This window comes from Ranitomeya variabilis, chromosome 3, assembly GCF_051348905.1.
Source record: "Ranitomeya variabilis isolate aRanVar5 chromosome 3, aRanVar5.hap1, whole genome shotgun sequence".
NCBI classification, from domain to species: domain Eukaryota; kingdom Metazoa; phylum Chordata; class Amphibia; order Anura; family Dendrobatidae; genus Ranitomeya; species Ranitomeya variabilis.
Window position 1 is genome coordinate 496,215,846 of NC_135234.1, and position 23,084 is coordinate 496,238,929.

General features: G+C 43.4%; 2 protein-coding genes across 5 annotated transcripts in view; one reads left to right on the forward strand and one right to left on the reverse strand.

Moving 5' to 3' along the window:
* The window catches only part of IFT57 (intraflagellar transport 57), a 54,225-nt gene extending 36,611 nt beyond the window's left edge, over positions 1 to 17,614 (forward strand). For all 3 annotated transcript variants that reach the window (XM_077296818.1, XM_077296821.1, XM_077296819.1), the window contains exons 10-12: positions 2,300 to 2,362; positions 11,436 to 11,502; positions 17,436 to 17,614. In XM_077296818.1, coding sequence (XP_077152933.1) covers positions 2,300 to 2,362; positions 11,436 to 11,502; positions 17,436 to 17,614 — 309 coding nt within the window. The remainder of the gene's footprint in view (positions 1 to 2,299; positions 2,363 to 11,435; positions 11,503 to 17,435) is intronic.
* Positions 17,113 to 23,084, reverse strand: part of HHLA2 (HHLA2 member of B7 family) — a 184,197-nt gene continuing 178,225 nt past the window's right edge. For both annotated transcript variants that reach the window (XM_077296816.1, XM_077296817.1), the window contains exon 7: positions 17,113 to 22,571. In XM_077296816.1, the coding sequence (XP_077152931.1) occupies positions 22,393 to 22,571 (179 nt within the window). In that variant the 3' untranslated portion in view covers positions 17,113 to 22,392. The remainder of the gene's footprint in view (positions 22,572 to 23,084) is intronic.

Consider the following 23,084-nt stretch of genomic DNA (forward strand, 5'->3'; position numbering starts at 1 on the left):
CAGCGAGAAGTGTCATTCCTGAGAACCTTTCTCTGCTTTCCTTCATTTTGTGTAAACAAGATAACCTTCCCCTCTGGGACCTGCTGTATATGATGAGCCTCTGAGGATTCTCTCATTATCCTGTCAGAATGGAATTCCTTTGACAGGCTTCGCTGCTTTGCAGCACTCCCTTCCCCCTTTATAGCAGGAGTCTTCACTACAGATGTGGACAGGTCTTCTTAGATCTATAAGGCTTTGATACCTTTGGGTTTTGGCAGTGATCCAATTTATGAGGTAAATGTCCAGTCACTTTTACCTCAGGGGAGCTCAGGCCTCCATTAGGCTTCCCTCTGGTACCTCCCGGTCTCGGCAAAGGAAATTTTTTTTTATGTGTCATCTTTTATTTTTTTATTTCTCAGTCCAGGCATATTCTTACAGGTTTTAGGACCAAGTATACCCCAAATAAGTAAGCTGAAGTATCTGAAAATAGGGGATTATCAGGAGCTATGCAGAAGCACGTCCGCTCCTGTCCCCTGCAAACCACGCCCCCCTTTACTTATTATTTTGTCTCCTCGAAAGTTAGCAGCCATAACTTAAAAAAAAAAAAAAATACATTTTTATTCTTGCACTGTCATGACTGTGTTGGACCTTGCTTTATGTAGGAGAAATTGTTTTTTTTAGGGTTGTTAGCCAAGGATATGACCCACTCTTGCTATAGATCAGGAGCAGGCAGAGGCCGTGAACTTAAAATGGTACAGGACTAAATTCTATGACCAAGCGTCATAAATTTATGGCACTTGGTCTTCATTAGGTTAAAGGTATTGTGATTAAAAAAAAATATATTATCTTTGTAGAACTGGGAAGTATCAATAGATTTTATGAACACAATATTTAGTAAGGTATGCATAACAATGTAGGGGTTGCATTAAAATGATTATCTACAATTTTGGTTCCCTGGAATATTATGGGCAGCAGTCTGTATACCTTGCATACCGTCTGGCTCCAGATTAGTGTACTATGTGGATTAATTTTTAGCACTGAGTGTATTCTACTGCATCACACTGTTGACTTGTGCAGTCTGTGATCTATCAGTATACCCAAGTCTTTTTCACACATGTTGCTGCTTAGTTCTATTCTTCCCATTCTGTAGATGTAATTTTCATTTTTCTTGCCCAGATGTAGAATCTTGCATTCCCCCCTGTTAAATACCATTCTGTTAAGGTACCTTCACACGAAACGACTTTGTAACGATATCGCTAGCGATCCGTGACGTTGCAGCGTCCTCGCTAGCGATATCGTTTCGTTTGACACGCAGCAGCGATCAGGATCCTGCTGTGATGTCGCTGGTCGCTAAATAAAGTCCAGAACTTTATTTGGTCGTCCGATCGCCGTGTATCGTTGTGTTTGAAAGCAAAAGCAACGATACCAGCGATGTTTTACACTGGTAACCAGGGTAAACATCGGGTTACCAAGCGCAGGGCCACGCTTAGTAACCCGATGTTTACCCTGGTTACCAGCGTAAAAGTAAAAAAAAAAAAACAGTACATACTCACCTGCGCGTCCCCCAGCGTCTGCTTCCTGACACTTACTGAGCGCCGGCCCTAAAGTGAAAGTGAAAGCACAGCGGTGACGTCACCGCTGTGCTGTTAGGGCCGGAGCTCAGTCAGTGTCAGGAAGCAGACGCTGGGGGACGCGCAGGTGAGTATGTACTGTTTGTTTTTTTTACTTTTACGCTGGTAACCAGGGTAAACATCGGGTTACTAAGCGCGGCCCTGCGCTTAGCAACCCGATGTTTACCCTGGTTACCCGGGGACCTCGGCATCGTTGGTCGCTGGAGAGCGGTCTGTGTGACAGCTCCCCAGCGATCAAACAGCGACGCTCCAGCGATCGGCATCGTTGTCGCTATCGCTGCAGCGTTGCTTCGTGTGAAGGTACCTTTAGTCGCTGCCCATTGTTCAAGCTTATCTAGATATCTAGATCCTTCCAGAATCCTTTCTCTGTCTTCTCTGTCTTAGCCATCCCTCCTAGACATCATTCTGCCCAATGCTCAGCACAGAGTTCTGTTCAAGTCAATCACTACATGATCGCACAGTATTCAGACACATTTGAATAGATCTACTGGAACTAGGGGTTATCAGGAAATGCTAAAATATAAGGCCAACATATATAGTGGAGTTACAGTACGGCATGAAGATCTTCAAATCTTCCTCTACTTTATATTAAGAAAATGACTTTGTGCAAAATTGCCATGGTCACTCCTTCATTACATGGAAAGCTGGATTGCATTTAATGTGTTCACTTCTTCTTTTTACTTTCATAGTTAAAAGAGCAACACCAGCAAGTAACTGAAAAGGTAACGGAAAAGACAAGAATTCTGTCTGAGGTAAGCACTTCAAATTGGGGCGGTGTATATATACAAACACTTTCTGGAAGCTTTTATTTTTTTTTTTACATAACTGCACAATGAGATTATAATATATAAAATCTCATTGTACAGATCTGTAAAAATAAAAAAAAAGCTTCCAGAAAATATTTGTATGTGGTCAGTTCATTTATATCAGGCTGAGCTGTGATCACTTGGCAGTACAGGCCCAAATCCTGAGACATTTATTTCAATTTTCATCAAATACAGGGCTGTCAGTTATATTGTGGATATAATCCATCATCCTCATTACTGCCTACACTTTATGTTGCTTACAAATTGGTAGTTACGTTTTCATGTATGGACATTGTTAGGAATGGTGATTTGGAGCCTTACAAATCTGGAAATGTTGACTTGAGGGTGACAGTGCTGCTGACAGATATTGGGCATAAAGTCAATATCATCTGACACTCATACATTATATATTTGTTCATATGTTATAGCCAAATGCGCAAAGTCAAGGCTATAGTGGATAATCCACTTGGACACCCCCCAGCATATATTTCCTACAAGAAACACGGAGTCATGGACCATAAACATTTAGATCACCAAAATTTATTAACGTACAACAAAACAGGGCAGGATACATTACATTATTATAAAAAAGTCAAAAAGAGTGATGACACACGTGTTCTGTTACAACTGTACATATCTGCATTGTACAAGCCGACTGTGGATTAAATAATAAAGTGCAAGTGCATAAAGGATGAGGCTATATATACAATAGATCAAATATATCTGCCAGGTATGTAACACATATGCTAGTTTGTTATTAATCGTGAGAATCAGATATATAGACATAGATATGCAGAATGTGTTACAAGATGTAATGGGGAGAGAGACAATATTAATCAAAGGGGGACACCTTACCCATCATGAACCTGTGTGGACCTGTACTGCCAGCTACTAACCTATATAGTTACAGTATGTTTGTTGTGTTTCCCCCTTCCTGATTTCCTATTCTTTTGCATGTTTGTCACACTTAAATGTTTCATATCACCAAACAAATTTAACAGAAGAAAACACAAAATGCAGTTTTTTAAATGAAGGTATTTATTATAAAGGGAAAAAGAAATCCAAACCTGCAGGGCCCTGTGTGAAAAAGTGATTGCCCCCTAAACCTAATAACTGGTTGGGCCACCCTTAGCAGCAACAACAGCAATCCAGTGTTTATGGACCATGACTCCGTGTCTCTGTGATATTGGGTGTGGAATTTTAAGAACTCCTATCTATGCCCAGAAGTAGCATTGTAGCCAAAAAAAGTCAAATATAAAATAGGTCAATGGCCAAACTCATCTGTGCTAAAAAATAGGAAAATGTGAAATATGTGAAGTGTGAATAGCATACTGGCTTATGAACTTAATGAACAAACACATGAGATTTTTAGCACAAGATTTGCAAAAATTGTGAGCCCATTCACCAAAACGTCAAGGTAATCTCAGATCGAATGGGTAACTACACTGACTGTCTGGTGTGAACACTTACCTATGGTTTCTGAGCTGAATGCCTAATGTGAACACTTACTTGTGGCTAATGAAAGGGTAAAGCCATTTATATAGGAGGCTCAGAACCAATAGTGTTGAGATGTAATTAAAACATGGAGAAGGGCAGGACGTTCAAGTCAGAAAATAATATATAGTAAATAGATCAACTGACCGAACAATATATATATATATATAAATAGTTTGTAGCCAAAAAAAGTCAAATATAAAATAGGTCAATGGCCAAACTCATCTGTGCTAAAAAATAGGAAAATGTGAAATATGTGAAGTGTGAATAGCATACTGGCTTATGAACTTAATGAACAAACACATGCTAAAAATCTCATGTGTTTGTTCATTAAGTTCATAAGCCAGTATGCTATTCACACTTCACATATTTCACATTTTCCTATTTTTTAGCACAGATGAGTTTGGCCATTGACCTATTTTACAGAAGTAGCATTGTACATGTGTCAATTGCCCACCTACCTTTAAAGCTTAGGAGCTGACGTCTAGTGTTACACATTGAACTCTGTAATAGGACAGTTTGGAGAATATTCTTTACCGTGCCAACTGCTGGTCGCCATTACATTAAGGTTTAAATCCATTTCTATCAGAGATTTTGAGCTGTCTATCAGAAAAACAACTCCAACACCTATAAAGGTATAATAATTACTGAGTTTTGACCCATAAATTAGATGTTGATAAATGTGGAGATTCGTTTTAAGTTATTATACTTTCCTTTCCTGTACACTAATGACATGTATATTAATAGATCTACTAGCATGTCTGTTTTTAATGTTTTTTGTAACAAATTTCAAACACATCACTTTGAGTGAAGGCCAAGAAAGAAGGAGAATATTATGCTGTAAAAACACACCTCTATTATAACTGTTCCCTGTTCTCCCTTCCTAAATTTTCTTGAGACTCTGGTCGCTTGTATCGCCTGTTTACAAAGTCTGCATGTACTCAATAGCACTTTGTTTCTGTACTTGTACACTTACTGGCTGGGGACTGGGTCGTGCTGTGTTATTTGAATGCGCTATTTCTCAGATTCATTGGGGCACACAAGAAACATGAGATATATGCTGCCACCTGGAGGATGACACTGAGGCTATGTTCACACTTTGCGGTTTTTGCTGCGGATCCGCAGCGGATTTGCCGCTGCGGATCCGCAGCAGTTTTCCATGCAGGGTACAGTACAATGTTACCCTATGGAAAACAAAAATCGCTGTGCCCACTTTGCGGTTTTCCGCTGGAAAATCCGCGCGGATTTTCTGCGGAAAAAAAGAAGTAGCATGTCAATTCTTTCTGCGGATTCCGCAGCGGTTTTCCACCTGCACCAATAGGAAAGTGCAGTTGGAAAACCGCAGTGGAATCCGCAGTAGAAACCGCACAAAAAAACGCAGTGAAAACCACTGCGGTTTTGCACTGCGGTTTTTGCAAATCCGCAGCGGAAAAATCCGCAGCTAATTCCGCAAAGTGTGAACAAGCCCTAAGAATACATCTTGGAAAAAAGCTGATTTCTCCCCAACAGCCTACACCTGGCCATCTGACACCCAGGTATTCCATTTAGATTGGTGTCACGTTTGAAGCAGACACAGGTCTGAGTTTTAGGCCTGTCTTTGCCTTGGATTTATTAGGTTAGGAATTAATCTCTCTTTTTTCCCACTGTAGCACAGATTACAGATCGGAATGGTACTGTTCTATTTCATCCCACAGAGCAGCGTGCAGAACGGCCTGTAAGTGGTCAGCCTGTATCCTCTCTCATCGCTATAGCAGGACTTTGTACCTTGACACAGCTGGTGATTAAGGCTACTTTCACACTAGCGTCGTTTGGCCTCCGTCGCAATGCGTCGTTTTGGAGAAAAAACGCATCCTGCAAAAGTGCTTGCAGGATGCTTTTTTTCTCCATTGACTTGCATTAGCGACGCATTGCAACGGATTGCCACACGTCGCATCCGTCGTGCGACGGATGCGTCGTGCTTTGGCGGACCGTCGGCACAAAAAAACGCTACGTTTTTTTGTGCCGACGGTCCGCCATTTCCGACCGCGCATGCGCAGCCAGAACTCCACCCCCTCCTACCCGGACCTTACAATGGGGCAGCGGATGCGTTGAAAAAATGCATCCGCTGCCCCCGTTGTGCGGCGCTTGCACAGTATGCGTCGGTACGTCGGGCCGACGCAATGCGACGGCCCCATACCGACGCTAGTGTGAAAGTAGCCTAAGTATCTTGGTCCTTTTGTATTTTAACTCCTGTCTGCTCCATAATATAGCATGTTACATGAGGAAAAGATGGAGTCTGGACTTCCAGACGCTTAGCCACAGGATTAAACCTCTTCAGGACAGTTAAATATGTCCTTTGCTGTGGTCCTTCCTTGTGCTTGCTTCCTTCTGCCCGCGTTCCAGCATTGTTCTGGCATGTGGGCCCTGGCTGGACACTTGTATAGATGCCCTCTCCTAAAGTCACGGATCTTTCTGCATACTGACGCGGTCCCCTCTCCTCCCCTGGGTCTATAGTAGGTTTGTTGGGTCCTCATGACGGGGTCTTTCTTTCCCCTATCGGGTGTTAACTCAAGTTGGTGCTGCATTCTCGGGGCTTCCAGCAGAGCTGGGATTCTAATTGAGTCCCCAGGTTTCCTGTGGCATAGCCGGCTCTGACAGCCACAGCCCCCTTCACTGGCCAATAAGAGCGGTCAACGAGCTCTCATCAGCCATTCAGAGCAGCCGACAAACTCCCTTCAGCCGGCCAATCAGAGCGGTCATAGGGCTCCTGCCTGGTGGAAGCTCCGCTTCTTTTGTTTCTTGTGGACTGATTGGTACAATTTTCCTGGATTGTTTTACTGGGGCTTTTTGCAGTGGATGCTGGCAATGCCTCCTTGGCTCTCCACTTCATCAATCAGCAGTCAAGGCTGCATCAGTCGGCTATTGGGCTGCACTTTCACGGACCCCTGCCGACTTTCGGAGGCACCTCACCACTGGCATCTCCACAGTTGCCATCTGGCCTATCTGCAGGCAAACCTGCACTCAATCTCTGGGCTCCATTATGGTCTGTTCTCGGGCACCATCCGTCAGGAAGACAAGGAGCCTCTCTACAGTTGCTGCCTGGGCTCAGTTTGGCCTCCCCAGGCAGCCATACAGTCTCAGCTCACACCACTGGTCATCTGCAACGAAGTATAATCTCAATCTTGGAACAAGTCGGCTGTTGGTTGGCCAGGCGACTAACACTAGCGATAACCCATCAACTCTATCGCTCCTATCAGGTTCCAACCTAATAAAGATTGTGTTTGCCAGCCTACTCTAGTTAGCCTCATGTAAGCACAGGTTTCCATCGGTTTAATCTGTGGTGATTTACATTGCTGCCACCCACCTCTGTTGACGCGTAATCAGGAGCCGCACATATTGAGAGCGCACCTCCCCTCCTAAGGCCATGTGCCCACGCTGTGGATTCCGCTGCGGAATTTTCCGCAGCGGACTTGATAAATCCGCAGTGCAAAGCCGCTGCGGTTTTTACTGCGGATTTATCGCGGTTTCTAGTGCGGTTTCCTCTGCTGGTTTTCGCCTGCAGATTTCTATTGGAGCAGGTGGAAACCCGCAGCGGAATCCGCACAAACAATTGACATGCTGCGGAATATAAATCGCTGCGTTTCCGTGCGTTTTTTTCCGCAGCATGTGCACTGCGGATTTAGTTTCCCATAGGTTTACATTGTACTGTAACCTTATGGGAAACCGCTGCGGACCCGCAGCTGCGGAAACGCTGCGGTTCCGCAGCGAAATCCGCAGCGTGTGCACATACCCTAAATGTGCCATAGCTCTGCCTCAGTCGGAGGTTACGTTTGTCAGGGTGTCCTTGTTCATAGTTATGGTTGTGAAGCATCTAACAATTTCCTCACTGTCCCTGGTACTCTGACCACCTCCCAGAATCAGTCAGACCCACCAAGTGAGGCCGTATAGCCAGGCAAAGCCCTCATAGGACCCTGCAACCCAGATGCTTCTCTCACTACCTCAGACCTACCAGCTGACCCCTCGCAACTCAGCGAATCTCGCAGAGGACCACATCCACATGTGACTCTGACCACTTTCTAGAGCAAGTCAGATCCTATAGATAACACATGACATCCAAACGTATTCTGTAGGTGAACCTGCAAACTGGATGCTATTTGACCACCTCCCACAGCAGGTAAGTTGGCGCATTGCATCTAGCAGAAACCACTTTGTTGGTCAGTTTGCATATACGTACCAGTGGTTACTCTTACCTTGTCACCCACTCAGACCCCTTAGTAGGGTGTATTTCACAGGTAATTGACAGGTTTCTGACCTCATTCTAGGTGAGAGTCAGGCCTATTGAGACCTCTCAGTTTGGTGAGGCCGCAGACTTCTGTGCATTTCAGCTACAAACTTTTTCCCTGACAGAGACCTTTTAGTATAGTGCATTCATGGATCATTTCAGGTAGCTTTGCTCCAGCATCTCGTGCTGAACGAGGATAGCTCGTCTTTGGTTATTGTTTCCAACCTTTAGCAGGAACATTTCCTTTAATTCTAGAGATAGGAGTTCCTGCCTCACTCAGCTAGTCTTTTTTTAGTTTGCCATGGGGACACTGGCAGGTCACACTCGTATAGCGTTCTTCAGACAGTAGGAGTCATTTGTATGTGGTATCTTAGACCATTGAATAGATACAGTGGTATTGATACCCCTTAAGCCGTAGTCGGGTCACATTATAACCTTTTCATAGTCTGACCTTCTTGCCAGTGGGCTGCACTTTTTTCAGAGAGCCCCCAGATTTTCTACCCTTGAGGATTCCTTTTCCCTGGGGAGAGCGCCGCTTTAGACCCATTGAATGGCTACTAAAGTCTCATCTTTAGGTGTTTAGTTGTATCGTTATGATCTCTCTGTCGCAAGGGTGGCCTCCATGTTATCCTAGCTTTTTTCACTTACGGTCCTTGATGGCTTTTTCCAGTGATTTTGCATCGCTGATAGGCTTTTTGGGAGGCCATCTCCTCCACTAGCCATTCGGCTGGTAGTTGTTGGGTGAGGGCGAAGTTCAAGGCTCTTCTAGACTCCAGGGGAACATTGGTTTTTCACTATCAGGACAGGATTCTTCTTCCCCAGCTTCGTCTGAAATTTTAGAATGCCTGCTAAGCTCAGGATTTTGCAGATTAAATCCAGAATTTGCGGTTATTCATTGCAAATGTCCACGGGCTCCACATATAGCGTCCAGATAGACCTATAGGAACAGTCTCAATTCCTACCCGACTTCTTGGTCACTTAATTTACTGGCAGGACTGTTGGGTCATCAGGTTGGAAGGCTTAGGGCCTTTCTGCCCTCATCCGAGGATTAAGTATCATTGACCTTAGATGTCACGTTTCTACCATTTCATTTTAGAAAGGCTCATATTCCCATTCCCCATGATAGCACCATGGAGAGAGCCCAATCTTTGAAGAAGACCCTAAGACTCCCCTGTGCTGCCAATAAAGAGTGAAGATTACCTGGATTGAGGTCCCAGCAGAGCGGTGTCCAGGGCGGATGTAGCAGCCGATGTTCGGGGACATCTTCCCAGGAGCTCGGCTGGACCAGGCTTGTTACATCCCTTGGAGCCGGCGGAAGAGGACCGATGTCAGTTCCGGGGACACAGTCTGGTATGGCACGATGCTTCCCCCGAACCCAGCTGAAGTCATATCCGGTGATGCAGTGCATCGCCGGGAGCTGGCATAGTGATGCATTCTGGGGGCACGGCCTGGTATGGCATGATGCTTCCCCACAATGGAGTTGGGCGTCTTCTGGGGCACAGTCTGAAATTGCATGGTGCACTCCCAGCAACAAAACTGCAGCAGCAATAGATCCAGGGTTAAGATCCAATCCCTACTCCCGGCTCGACCCGGGAGGGGTACAGGATAAAATCCTCTTCCCACCTCTGAACCATGCTGTGGGAGGTATTCCAGATGGAGGACGTCAACCAGCCAGGGGAACCTTCGAAGCAACCCCTCTGACCTCGGTAGTCCACCATCAGGTGAGGTGAGTAAGGGTTGAATCCCAGGAGAAAAGCCTTTCTAAGTGCCTGTATTTTTCTTTTACCTGGATGTTTCATAGGACAGGCTTAGGAAAGCGCAATCTAAAACCAAGTACAAGGAATGTGCTTTATGCAGGAATAGATATGCAGCCACCTACACTAAAAGACTATGTAAGGAGAGCATTGAGAAAACCCTGACAGAAAAATCCCCTTCCCTGAATAGTATGAGACACATGATTAGGGACCCGTCGGAAGATATAAGTAAATTAGTGAAGGCTGTCAGAGTAACCATGAAAGTTGAGGAAATTAGGGAACGAAGATCCATACGGTATCTGATGTTCGGGGGGCTAGAGGTTAGAAAACATAGATGCTTTCCTCTACATGAGAACATAGCCTCACTGATTAAGGAGTGGAAAAAACCTGACGGAAAGACTGTCACCCCAAAGCAGATTCAGAGAAAGTGTCTATTTGAAACAGGGGATTCAGAAATATGGGATAAAGTGCCCAGGGTTGATGTGCAGTGTGTAAGGTGTCCCGCAATATGGCAGTTCCGTTTGACGATGCAGGACTGCTTAAGAACCGCATGATGGGAAAGCAGGGAGCTTTCAGAAAAGAGCCTGGGAATCCGGGGCCGCAACATTTAAACCAAATATAGCTGCCACATGTACTGCAAGATCCCTACGCGTGTGTAGCTTAGCCAGCTGTAAGAACAAATTAGAAATAAATGGCCAAGGGATCAATTACTTGCTAGTTTACCAAACATAGCAAAGGTGGCAGATTTTCTGGCAGATGCCTCGGCGGATGCTGTCCAACTAACAGCGCGGGCCTGTGCCTTTTAAATTCAGCTAGAAGGGCCCTCTGGCTAAAAAATTGGATTGGGGACTTCTACTCTTAATCCATACTCTGTGGTATTCCCTTTGAAGGGGGATACCTCTTTGTGTCATCGCTGGACGAGATCCTCGATTAAAAGCATCCAAGAAAGCTTTTCCTCAGACCAGTGCCTCAAAATTTAAGAGACCCTTTCGTCCATCAAGGAAAGGGACTCCTAAACAAAGAGACAGAAGATGGAAGGAATACAGAAATAAAAGAAAAACCTCACAAGATCGTTTTTTATCTGTGTTCCCAAAAAATATCGGGGATAAAATGATGCCAGTTTCCAGGTACGTAGAAGGCACTCCGCTTTCCACTTACCAGTTTCTTCCTGACTGGTAAAGGATTTTCCTGAGCTCTTGGATATTAGGCACCATACATGAGGGGCTAAAACTAGAATTCCTCTCTCACCCCACCCCAGAAAGATATGTGAAGGCTACAAGAAAGATTTAAAACATGTTTTAAAAACACTTCTCTTTAGACAGGCCTATCACCTCACTTCACTAATCTAACTCTTTCCTATTCCTTTGTAATCTCTGTATTGTCTGAAGAGGTCCCCAATTAATTGTAAAGTTCTGAGTATGTTGGTGCTATAGAAATAAAATTATTATTCAACTAATTAAGAGATGTAATTGTAATGCAAAATGATAACTAGTTCTATATTTCTTTTAAGCTAAATGAAGAGTTAGAAAAAGTAAAGCAAGAAATTGAAGAAAAAGGCAGCAGCATTACAGACGGCGGTAAGTGTGCGTGAGCATGATTGACATGTCCACTTCTGATTTTTTGTGATGACATTGCAAATATAATTGAGGAGAGTGATTCACTGGGATAGATTTTTTCATGTTAGCAGGCTAGTAATCCCTGTATGAAGACCACTCATGGCTTGCAAATGTTAAGAATGTGTGACAGTTTAGTGTTACACAAGTAATTTATTGTTAATGGTGTATAATGTTGTTTTATGTGTCGTATCACAAGACGTTTGAAGTGAGTTGATTCCTAGGCTATGTTCGCATGTTGCGTTTTTGCTGCGTTTTTTTTCTGCAGGCTAAAACCTGCTCTCTTGGTAGTAAAGAAGCTTGCTTACAAAAAGAAGGTTTTGCTCCATTTTTTGCTGCATATTTGCTGTGTTTTTGTTGTCTCTTTTTCACACTGATAATGTTTAGTGCACCCCCCCAAAAAAACATGATGCAACTTCCTTAAAGGTTTTTGCACCAAAAATGCTGCAAAACCTGATAACTGCGGGTTTTTTTGTTGAAAAAATGCTGCAAAAACACTGAAAGAAGTGAAATGCTGCAGTTTTCCAAATCAATCAAGAACAAAAAAAACAATGTGTGTACATGAGATTTCTGGAATCTCATAGCCTTTGCTGTTACTGTAAAATGCAGCTTAAGATGTGCATTTTAAAAGCAGTAAAAACGCATTGAATGAACATAGCCTTACACCCTCCCATAAACCTGTATATTAGTCGAGAAAATGTATAAGATAGGTTTACCTATGTATTGTTCAAGATTTGCTTTAATGCGCTGATATGGATGGTTCACATGTTGTGTTTTTGGCTTTTTGCCGCGGAGAAAAACGCTGTGTTTTACAGTAAAGTAAATGAGATTTCTGATATCTTATTCATCTATTACATACTTTTTCTTTGCAGATTTCACTCATCAAAGCTTTTTGTTTTTTAAATCTGCAGCATTTCATTTTTTCAGCAGTTTTGTAGTGTTTTTCATCCATTTAGATGAATGAGGAAAGAAAATGCATCAAAAACTCGAAACTCATAAAATATGTAAGTTTTTGCTATCAACACTCTGGCATGCCCATAATCGTATACTACATTGCTCAGATAAATAAAGGGAACACTTAAAGGGAACCTGTCACCTGAATTTGGCGGGACCAGTTTTGGGTCATATGGGCGGGGGTTTTGGGTGTTTGATTCACCCTTTCCTTACCCGCTGGCTGCATGCTGGCCGCAATATTGGATTGAAGTTCATTCTCTGTCCTCCGGAGTACACGCCACCGCAAGGCAATATTGCCTTGCGCAAGCGTGTACTCCGGAGGACAGAGAATGAACTTCAATCCAATATTGCGGCCAGCATGCAGCCAGCGGGTAAGGAAAGGGTGAATCAAACACCCCAAAACCCCGCCCATATGACCCAAAACTGGTCCCGCCAAATTCAGGTGACAGGTTCCCTTTAAACAACAGAATATAACTCCAAGTAAATCAAACTTCTGTGAAATCAAACTGTCCACTTAGGAAGCAACACTGACAATCAATTTCACATGCTGTTGTGCTAATGGAATAGACAACAGATGGAGATTATTGGCAATTATCAAGACACATTCAATAAAGGAGTGGTTCTGCAGGTGAGGACCACAGACCACATCTCAGTACCAATGCTTTCTGGCTAATGTTTTGGTCACTGTTGAATATTGGTTGTGCTTTCACACTCGTTGTAGCATGAGACGGACTCTACAACCCACACAAGTGGCTCAGGTAGTGCAGCTCATCCAGGATGGTACATCAATGCGAGCTGTGGGAAAAAGGTTTGCTGTATCTGTCAGCGTAGTGTCCAGAGGCTGGAGGCACTACCAGGAGACACGCCAGTACACCTGGAGAAGTGGAGGGGGCCATAGGAGGGCAACAACCCAGCAGCAGGACCGCTACCTCAGCCTTTGTGCAAGGAGGAACAGAAGGAGCACTGCCAGAGCCCTGCAAAATGACCTCAAGCAGGCCACAAATGTGCATGTATTTGCACAAACGGTTAGAAATCGACTCCATGAGGATGGTCTGAGTGCCAGACATCCACACATGGAGGTTGTGCTCACAGCCAACACCATGCAGAACGCTTTCCATTTGCCACAGAACACCAGGATTGGCAAATTCACCACTGGTGTCCTGTGCTCTTCACAGATGAAAGCAGGTTCACACTGAGCACATGTGACAGACGTGACCGAGTCTGGAGACGACGTGGAGTGCGAGCTGCTGCCTGCAACATCCTTCAGCATGACCAGTGTGGCAGTGGGTCCGTAATGGTGTGGGGTGGCATTTATTTGGAGGGTCGCACAGCCCTCCATGTGCTCGCCAGAGGTAGCCTGACTGCCATTAGGTACCGAGATGAGATCCTCAGACCCCTTGTGAGAAGATATGCTGGTGCGGTTGGCCCTGGGTTCCTCCTAATGCAGGACAATGCCAGACCTCATGTGGCTGGAGTGTGTCAGCAGTTCCTGCAAGATGAAGGCATTGAAGCTATGGACTGGCCCGCCCGTTCCCCAGACCTGAATCCGATTGAACACATCTGGAACATCATGTCTCGCTCCATCCACCAATGTCACGTTGCACCACAGACTGTCCAGGAGTTGGCGGACATTTTAGTCCAGGTCTGGGAGGAGATCCCTCAGGAGACCATCCGCCGCCTCATCAGGAGCATGCCCAGGCATTGTAGGGAGGTCATACAGGCACATGGAGGCCACACACACTACTGAGCATCATTTCCTTGTCTTGAGGAATTTCCACTGAAGTTGGATCAGCCTGTAATTGGATTTGGAATCCCACTCAAAATCAAAGTGGAAAATCCAGACTTCCATTGGTTAATAAATTTTATTTCCATTGATGATTTTTGTGTGATTTTGTTGTCAGCACATTCAACTTTGTACAGAACAAAGTATTCAATAATAATATTTCATTCATTCAGATTTAGGATGTGTTATTTGAGTGTTCCCTTTATTTTTTTGAGCAGTGTATAATCCAGATGGGCAGTACCAGGAGCTATAGTGTATACAGGTCCTTCTCAAAAAATTAGCATATAGTGTTACATTTCATTATTTACCATAATGTAATGATTACAATTAAACTTTCATATATTATAGATTCATTATCCACCAACTGAAATTTGTCAGGTCTTTTATTGTTTTAATACTGATGATTTTGGCATACAACTCCTGAAAACCCAAAAAACCTGTCTCAATAAATTAGCATATTTCACCCGTCGAATCAAATAAAAGTGTTTTTTAATAACAAACAAAAAAACCATCAAATAATAATGTTCAGTTATGCACTCAATACTTGGTCGGGAATCCTTTGGCAGAAATGACTGCTTCAATGCGGCGTGGCATGGAGGCAATCAGCCTGTGACACTGCTGAGATGTTATGGAGGCCCAGGATGCTTCAATAGCGGCCTTAAGCTCATCCAGAGTGTTGGGTCTTGCGTCTCTCAACTTTCTCTTCACAATATCCCACAGATTCTCTATGGGGTTCAGGTCAGGAGAGTTGGCAGGCCAATTGAGCACAGTAATACCATGGTCAGTAAACCATTTACCAGTGGTTTTGGCACTGTGAGCAGGTGCCAGGTCGTGCTGAAAAATGAAATCTTCATCTCCATAAAGCATTTCAGCCGATGGAAGCATGAAGTGCTCCAAAATCTCCTGATAGCTAGCTGCATTGACCCTGCCCTTGATGAAACACAGTGGACCAACACCAGCAGCTGACATGGCACCCCACACCATCACTGACTGTGGGTACTTGACACTGGACTTCAGGCATTTTGGCATTTCCTTCTCCCCAGTCTTCCTCCAGACTCTGGCACCTTGATTTCCGAATGACATGCAAAATTTGCTTTCATCAGAAAAAAGTACTTGGGACCACTTAGCAACAGTCCAGTGCTGCTTCTCTGTAGCCCAGGTCAGGCGCTTCTGCCGCTGTTAGCCCATTTCCTGCACACGCCTGTGCACGGTGGCTCTGGATGTTTCCACACCAGACTCAGTCCACTGCTTCCTCAGGTTCCCCAAGGTCTGGAATCGGTCCTTCTCCACAATCTTCCTCAGGGTCCGGTCACCTCTTCTCGTTGTACAGCGTTTTCTGCCACATTGTTTCCTTCCAACAGACTTACCATTGAGGTGCCTTGATACAGCACTCTGGGAACAGCCTATTTGTTGAGAAATTTCTTTCTGGGTCTTACCCTCTTGCTTGAGGGTGTCAATGATGGCCTTCTTGACATCTGTCAGGTCGCTAGTCTTACCCATGATGGGGGTTTTGAGTAATGAACCAGGCAGGGAGTTTATAAAAAGCCTCAGGTATCTTTTGCATGTGTTTAGAGTTAATTAGTTGATTCAGAAGATTAGGGTAATAGGTCGTTTAGAGAACCTTTTCTTGATATGCTAATTTATTGAGACAGGTTTTTTGGGTTTTCAGGAGTTGTATGCCAAAATCATCAGTATTAAAACAATAAAAGACCTGACAAATTTCAGTTGGTGGATAATGAATCTATAATATATGAAAGTTTAATTGTAATCATTACATTATGGTAAATAATGAAATTTAACACTATATGCTAATTTTTTGAGAAGGACCTGTATATGACCAAATAGATGGATGGTCTGGTAAGCGGTGGAAAAGACTTCAAAAGAGGTCTTTGTTATTGGGGTATAAAAGGAGTTGTCTGGGACCCAAAATCATATTTCACATTTCTCACTTTTAGGCATTATTTTTAATTTATAGTGATTAAAAATTCCCTACAGTTCCCAAAATACAAGCGCTTCCAGGATCTTCAGTTTCTTGTATCCCATGATTTTGTCAGCATGAATCAGGTTCACTTTCAGGGACATAAAGCACCCTGTATACATACAGGGACAGAAAGCACCCTGTATACATACAGGGACAGAAAGCATCCTATATACATACAGGGACAGAAAGCACCCTATATACATTTGTTGCTATGGTAAGTGCAGTCTGTTGCTACCTGTTATCAGCCATTTCACACCAGGATGCCTGTAGTAGTCTTTATTGCAATTACTGACCGATTTCTGCCCCATTGATGATTGTATCTTTTATATATGTCCAGTTTCACACTCTTGTAGAAACATGTTGCAGTGAGCAGTTTTATTAGCTGCATTTTCATAAGTTCAGGTGCTCAGGGTTGACTGCAGATTATCGTACTACGTTTTTGTGTCCCGGTGAACGATGTTGGTTGTACCAGCTCCATTTGTGTTTGTGAATCTTATATCGTAAGAACATGAAGCATTAAAGAATAGGACTTTTCTGACATGTCTGTTGTAGAGAAGATGTGGCAAGCGGCCCTGTGCCATCTGCTGAGTCCAGACATGTGACCGCTGCTGCCAATCGATGGCCTCAGTGGTGACTCATTGGTCCTCCAAGCAGGCAGTGCTTCTACACCATACAGGAAGTGAGGAGACCGGTGGGGGCTCAGGTAGTGTAGGGACTCGTGCGGCTGGGAATCAGTAAGGTGAATATAATTTATTTTAGTGTTTTACTGCAATTTGAGAGGCTTTTTAGCAACAACCCCATTATTAGGGACATTCTCCAGCTATAACACAGTTAAAACAATAGAATGAACAAAGTATTTAAAAAAAATTAAACTTTAATAAATAAATCATACAATAAATAAACTTACATAAATTTAACAACTTAACATTAACATATTCTTTGAATCGGATCTGATGTGCAGTACCCAGGGGAACCACTAAGTGGTGTGTAGGAGCAGAGCTGGGTTTCCCCATACACTATTTGCATCCGGTAGCTGGCGGACCTGGTGACAGCTGATTAGTGGGTTGCTGGTTGTTGGATCCCCTGCAGTCTATTATTGATGATTGAGGTGTACGAAGAGTAGATCATCAGTATCCTAGTAGTGCAAAACATCTTTAATCATTAACTTTTTCTTTGCAGCCCCACTTGTGAAGATGAAGCAAGCCTTAACAAAGCTCAAGCAGGAGAACGTACAAATGGACATTAGGATTGGGGTGGTGGAGAATACGCTGCTTCAGTCAAAGCTGAAAGAAAAATCAAACATGACGAGGGACATGCACGCTGCAGTAATGCCAGAATCTTCCATTGGGGACTATTAATTGCGACAAGGCTCTGTACACTTATGTATATACCATATATTTATACAGATAATTGCACTTCTTTTCCCCAGGCAGGTCTCCTTACAGGTCCGTTATTTTCTGTGATGTCCGGCTATGTACCTCCCCTCCCCACCTCCAAAATGAAAATACAGCAGCAGGTTTTGTGTATATCACAAGGCTCCAATGGACGATGTGTATATGATGATGTTCTACCCTAAAGTACCTACTAGTACATATGCGCTAGGTACACAGTGCACTTGTTCCCATGTCGGCCACGACATTGCCCATAATACGAATGCCGGGGCATCCGTCGACCATAGGGACCCTGTGCTTTCCTTTACAGTATGCAAACGCTTATGCAGGCGCATCCCGGCCAGGCAGAAGCCAACAGAACAGACTTTTGGCCACCGTCTACTGTATGGGGGCCTGTGGCGTGTTCCAAACCTATACTGTAAGCTGGGTGCACAGACACTGTATATACCTGGTCCTAGGTACCGAATAGCAGAGAGGTGAAGCCTTATTCAGAAATACTATCCTGCTTTCTTTTCTGTTTTTTTTGGAGGGTTTTAGAAAGTGTATTTGGTGTAATCATTTCATTTTGAACGTCATTTTGTAAGTGTTGATAATAAATCAATTTTATTTAATGTCTGAATAAAATATTCTCTTTTTAATGTAACCAAAATACAGTGAGTTTCTTTAGATATCTGTACTTAAAGTGACGCTCTACCCTGAGGCTAAAAAATGACTGCATTTCTCATGTATAGTCACCCTACCTGGTGCCACCTACGTAGACTTCCCACTGCACTCCTCATGGCACTGTGGAGCCATTTTAGAGGTAGGAGGAATTGAGGGAGGATCTGAGCAGAAGAGGCTGAGGGAGGGAAACGACAACAGGTAGGGGGAATATATATGAGACAAACATGCTCATTTTTCAGCCCCAGGGTGGAGGGATGCTTTAAAGGGGGCCTCCTTCTGTAGCTTACCCCAAGACAAATCAACATGGGGGATTCTAGCTTATGATAGGTGGGTGTGTGCTAAACAAGGGGCTTCCCAAAATCCGCAGATTCTCTGTATTGATGTTTTATGTTATACATATCTCTGACCCGGACAGGCTTTGCTGTACAAATTTAGTTGTGTATAGAAACCTACATGAATAAGGTCACTGGCCACCTGGACCGTGAGTAGCGAGACTCAACCCTGGACCATGGGTAGCGAGACTCAACCCTGGACCGTGAGTAGCGAGACTCAACTCTGGACCGTGGGTAGCGAGACTCAACCCTGGACCGTGAGTAGTGAGACTCAACTCTGGACCGTGAGTAGCGAGACTCAATTCTGGACCATGAGTAGCGAGACTCAACCCTGGACCATGAGTAGCGAGACTCAACTCTGGACCATGAGTAGCGAGACTCAACCCTGGACCATGAGTAGCGAGACTCAACCCTGGACCATGAGTAGCGAGACTCAACTCTGGACCATGAGTAGCGAGACTCAACTCTGGACCATGAGTAGCGAGACTCAACCCTGGACCATGAGTAGCGAGACTCAACCCTGGACCATGAGTAGCGAGACTCAACCCTGGACCATGAGTAGCGAGACTCAACCCTGGACCATGAGTAGCGAGACTCAACCCTGGACCATGAGTAGCGAGACTCAACCCTGGATCATGAGTAGCGAGACTCAACAATATTTTTCTTTTTTTTGCCTTGGATTTCATGAAGTTTGTATACAGTATTAAGCTCTTCCCATAGGCACACCAAGCGTTCCTTTCTTCAGAAGGTCATTATTCGCTAGGAAGTCCATGGATATGAACCGTATGTGTGAAAAGTTTATACCTCTCATTAATTCCATATACCACGATCGTAGGTAAACCTCCCAAGCTAAAGTCATACACAAATCCATGGGGTATAGATAACAATGTGGCTATACATGCTACATTCTGCAAGAAATGTGTAATGTGCCTTTAAAGCAAAAGCTCTAACATTGTTGGTCTTTTGTCAAAAGGAAAATAAAACTGGTTATAAACTGGATATAATGCAGCGTTTACAACTAGTCATGTTGGCTACAGAAATGTAATTAATTGGAATCTTAATATCCACATATCTCATTCATTTTTTGTTGTAAATTATAATGACTTTGTAAGGTGGGCAAGGCTAGGTCATGCCCAACCCATGCCCACATTTCAAAAAGTTGGCAGAGCTGGTCACGACTGGTGCAAGACTGAAAGTTATACAATATCAAGATGCAAGAAAAAAAAATTTGCGACATTTAAAGCAGTTTTATGCCAGAAGACATAAGTGATTGGTGAATCAGGACCTTAGATTCTATTTCTACATAAATGCGAATTGAACTCCGTTTTGAAGAGCCATTTTGTCACACTCATCTCAGTCATGGGATTTGATATTCCCTCTCGCCTCAAGATACAGAGTTTGTTTTATTAGAAATGTATTATTTTTCTGTCAAGTTGGCTGTGTGGCGGCTTGACCATATTTTCCAGTTGTACCATTTTAAGTTACATATAATTTGTTTTTCTTATACAAAGGGAATAATAATAATTTTATTTCTGTAGCGCCAACATATTCCGCAGCGCTTTACATTATAGAGGGGACTTGTACAGACAATAACAGACATTACAGAATAACAATAATCACATAAATCAACAGATACCAAGAGGAGCGAGAGCCCTGCTCACAAGCTTACAATCTATGAGGAAATAGGGGTGACGCCAAGGGTGGATGGTAAAAAGTGCTTGTATTGTATGGTCCAGCCATCAATATGATAGATATTGTATACACATACCGCTGCATTCAGGATGGATTGGAGAGATGAGAGTTTAGTGAGAGCGAGACCGAACAGTAGAGGGTTGCAATAGTCCAGACGGGAATGAATAAGAGCAACAGTAAGAGTTTTTGTAGAGTCAAAGCTAAGAAAAGGTTGAATTTTTGAAATATTTTTGAGATGTGGGTGACCTGAGCGAGTAACAGATCAGATGAAGGGAATTAATTAAATATCTGAATCAAATATGACCCCAAGACAGCGGGCTTGTTGCTGGGGAGTAATGATAGAACCACACACGGAAATGGCAATGTTGGGCATAGGTAGGTTAGTAGAGGGAGAGAACACGAGGAGTTCAGTTTTTGACATATTTAGTTTTAGATAGTATGTGGACATAATTAGAGACAGTAGTAAGACAATCACTGGTGTCATGTAATAATTCAGGCGTGATGTCAGGAGAAGAAGTGTATACCAGCATAGAGATGGTACTGGAAACCAAATCTACTGATTATTTATCCAATAGGGGCAGTATACAAGGAGAAGAGGAGGGGGCCTAGGACTGATCCTTGAGGAACCCCAACAGTGAGGAGTAAAGAAGAGATGCTGGTGGTCCACAGTGTTGGATGCTGCAGAGATCCAGGAGAATTAGCATGGAGTAGTGACCATTAGATTTAGCTGTTAGTAGATCATTAGAGACTTTAGTGAGGGCAGATTCAGTAGAGTGTAAAGAGCAGAAACCGGCTTGTAAGAGGGTCGAGAAGAACGTGATCTGAGAGATAGTGGATGAGACGGGAGTGGAATACAAAAAACAGTAATTAAATTATATCTACTGTGTGGCCTAAATATCATTTTACCTTTAGTGTAGGAGAAGTAATATTCTTTAATAAAACCTTTTTGGCTCTGTTCAACAAATCATTTGGGGAGAGTATGAAAAGTAATAATTTCAATAGTTTTTTTACATCATTCACTGCCATTCATATCAATATACAGGTACTTATCGTTTACCATATATGTGGTTTTAAAATATAGGTATGTATGTATTTTTACTTACAAAACCACTTTTTTATTATGCCTTTTAAATATTTAACAGACTTTGTCTCTCTAGCCTTGTCACAGTACATCCATGGGATGACGCAGGAACAGAAGCTGTGCTTGCACATCTGCAACAAGGTGACATCTGACACCTTGTTACAGCAGTCAGAATTGGAGGTATTCAACATGTAATCTTTTTAAAGGAATCTGTCACATCGTGTTTGTTGTCCTTTCTGAGAGCAACATTATGTAGAGCAGAGACAATAATTCCAGTGATGTATCACTTACTAGGATGTTTGCTGTAGTTTTGATAAAATCCCTTTTTTATCTGCTGCAGATCCAGCAGTGCTCTTCTGAATGTGGAGCTCTGTATAACCCCGCCCACAGCACTGAGCATAGTTTGAAAGCTGCCAATCGGTGGTGGGGATAGGCTTCTATAAAACTCATGAATATGGAAGCCTACATGGAAGTATATTTACAGGTTCTCTAGTGATAATCTCCTGCTGATAAATCAGTGATTGTGTCAAAACCACAAGAAGCAGCCTAGTGATACATCCCTGGAATCAGGGTCCCTTTCTCTACATTATGCTGCTCTCAGATTAGGTGGCAAAAATCTGGTGGCAGATTCCCTTTAAGGCCCCTATACATATTAGACTACAACCAGGACTACATCCAAGAAAAACACAGCTTTTGCTGTGAACATTCATACAGGATATCTGTCAGGAATCAGCCCCATTACCCTTCGTATAGAGAAGGACACAGACAGCAGAGTCCCCTGGGCAAAATTTGAGTATGGCCCCTCTCATTTCCAACAGCTCATCACATAAAGTACATAACTATTTCTCTCTAACAATCCACCAGTACTCATGAGCGATGAAGTTTAACAGCTCGTGTCCCCAACGAGTAATCTAACTGATGGTAGGAAACTGCTTTAGCGATTGACAATGGGCCCCCCTAACCTACTGGTTACAATATTATTGATCCTCTCCTTGTAGAGGATGCTGCTGTTCTAGATATATTGTTGGATTCATTGTGCTGTTCATTTGTCTTTTCCTACAGCACTGGAAGCAGCTATCGAGCCCATAAGCAACTATAAGGATCACCACCAGAAGTCCTGCAACGACGCCGATCCACACTGCCCAGTGATGTGTTTCTGGAAGAAAAAAATATGACAACAATTATCAAATTGTTAATAAACAATGTGAATTAATAATACCAATGATTAAACCCAAAAATAAGACCTGTAGAGGAAGCAAAAATGCAAACACCATAATGTAATAAATATTATACAAAGGTATGAAATAGTAAGTATAAAAAATATTCTTTATTAAAGGGGGAGGGGGGGGCATGGCTGGGCATGTAGCAGGGCGTACGCGGTGAGTAGCTCTGCCGGTATATGGACTTTTATCCCTCTTACCGGGGGATTTTGAGCTCCTGTACTGGGTGCAACACTGGAGAAAAATCTGCTGCTTGTCTGGAGTCGGAAAGGACCAAAGTCCTGCATGATATGGCAGGACAGGAGCCAGAAGCAAGCGGCCCAGGCGGGAACTGCGAGCCAATATGGTGCCACAGCGGGCCCTGCCACAGTGACAGAGGACGCTAAGCGTCTAGACATTGTGGTGTGCCTGGAGCAGTATGCCAGGATGCCTACAACCAGGGGAAGCCA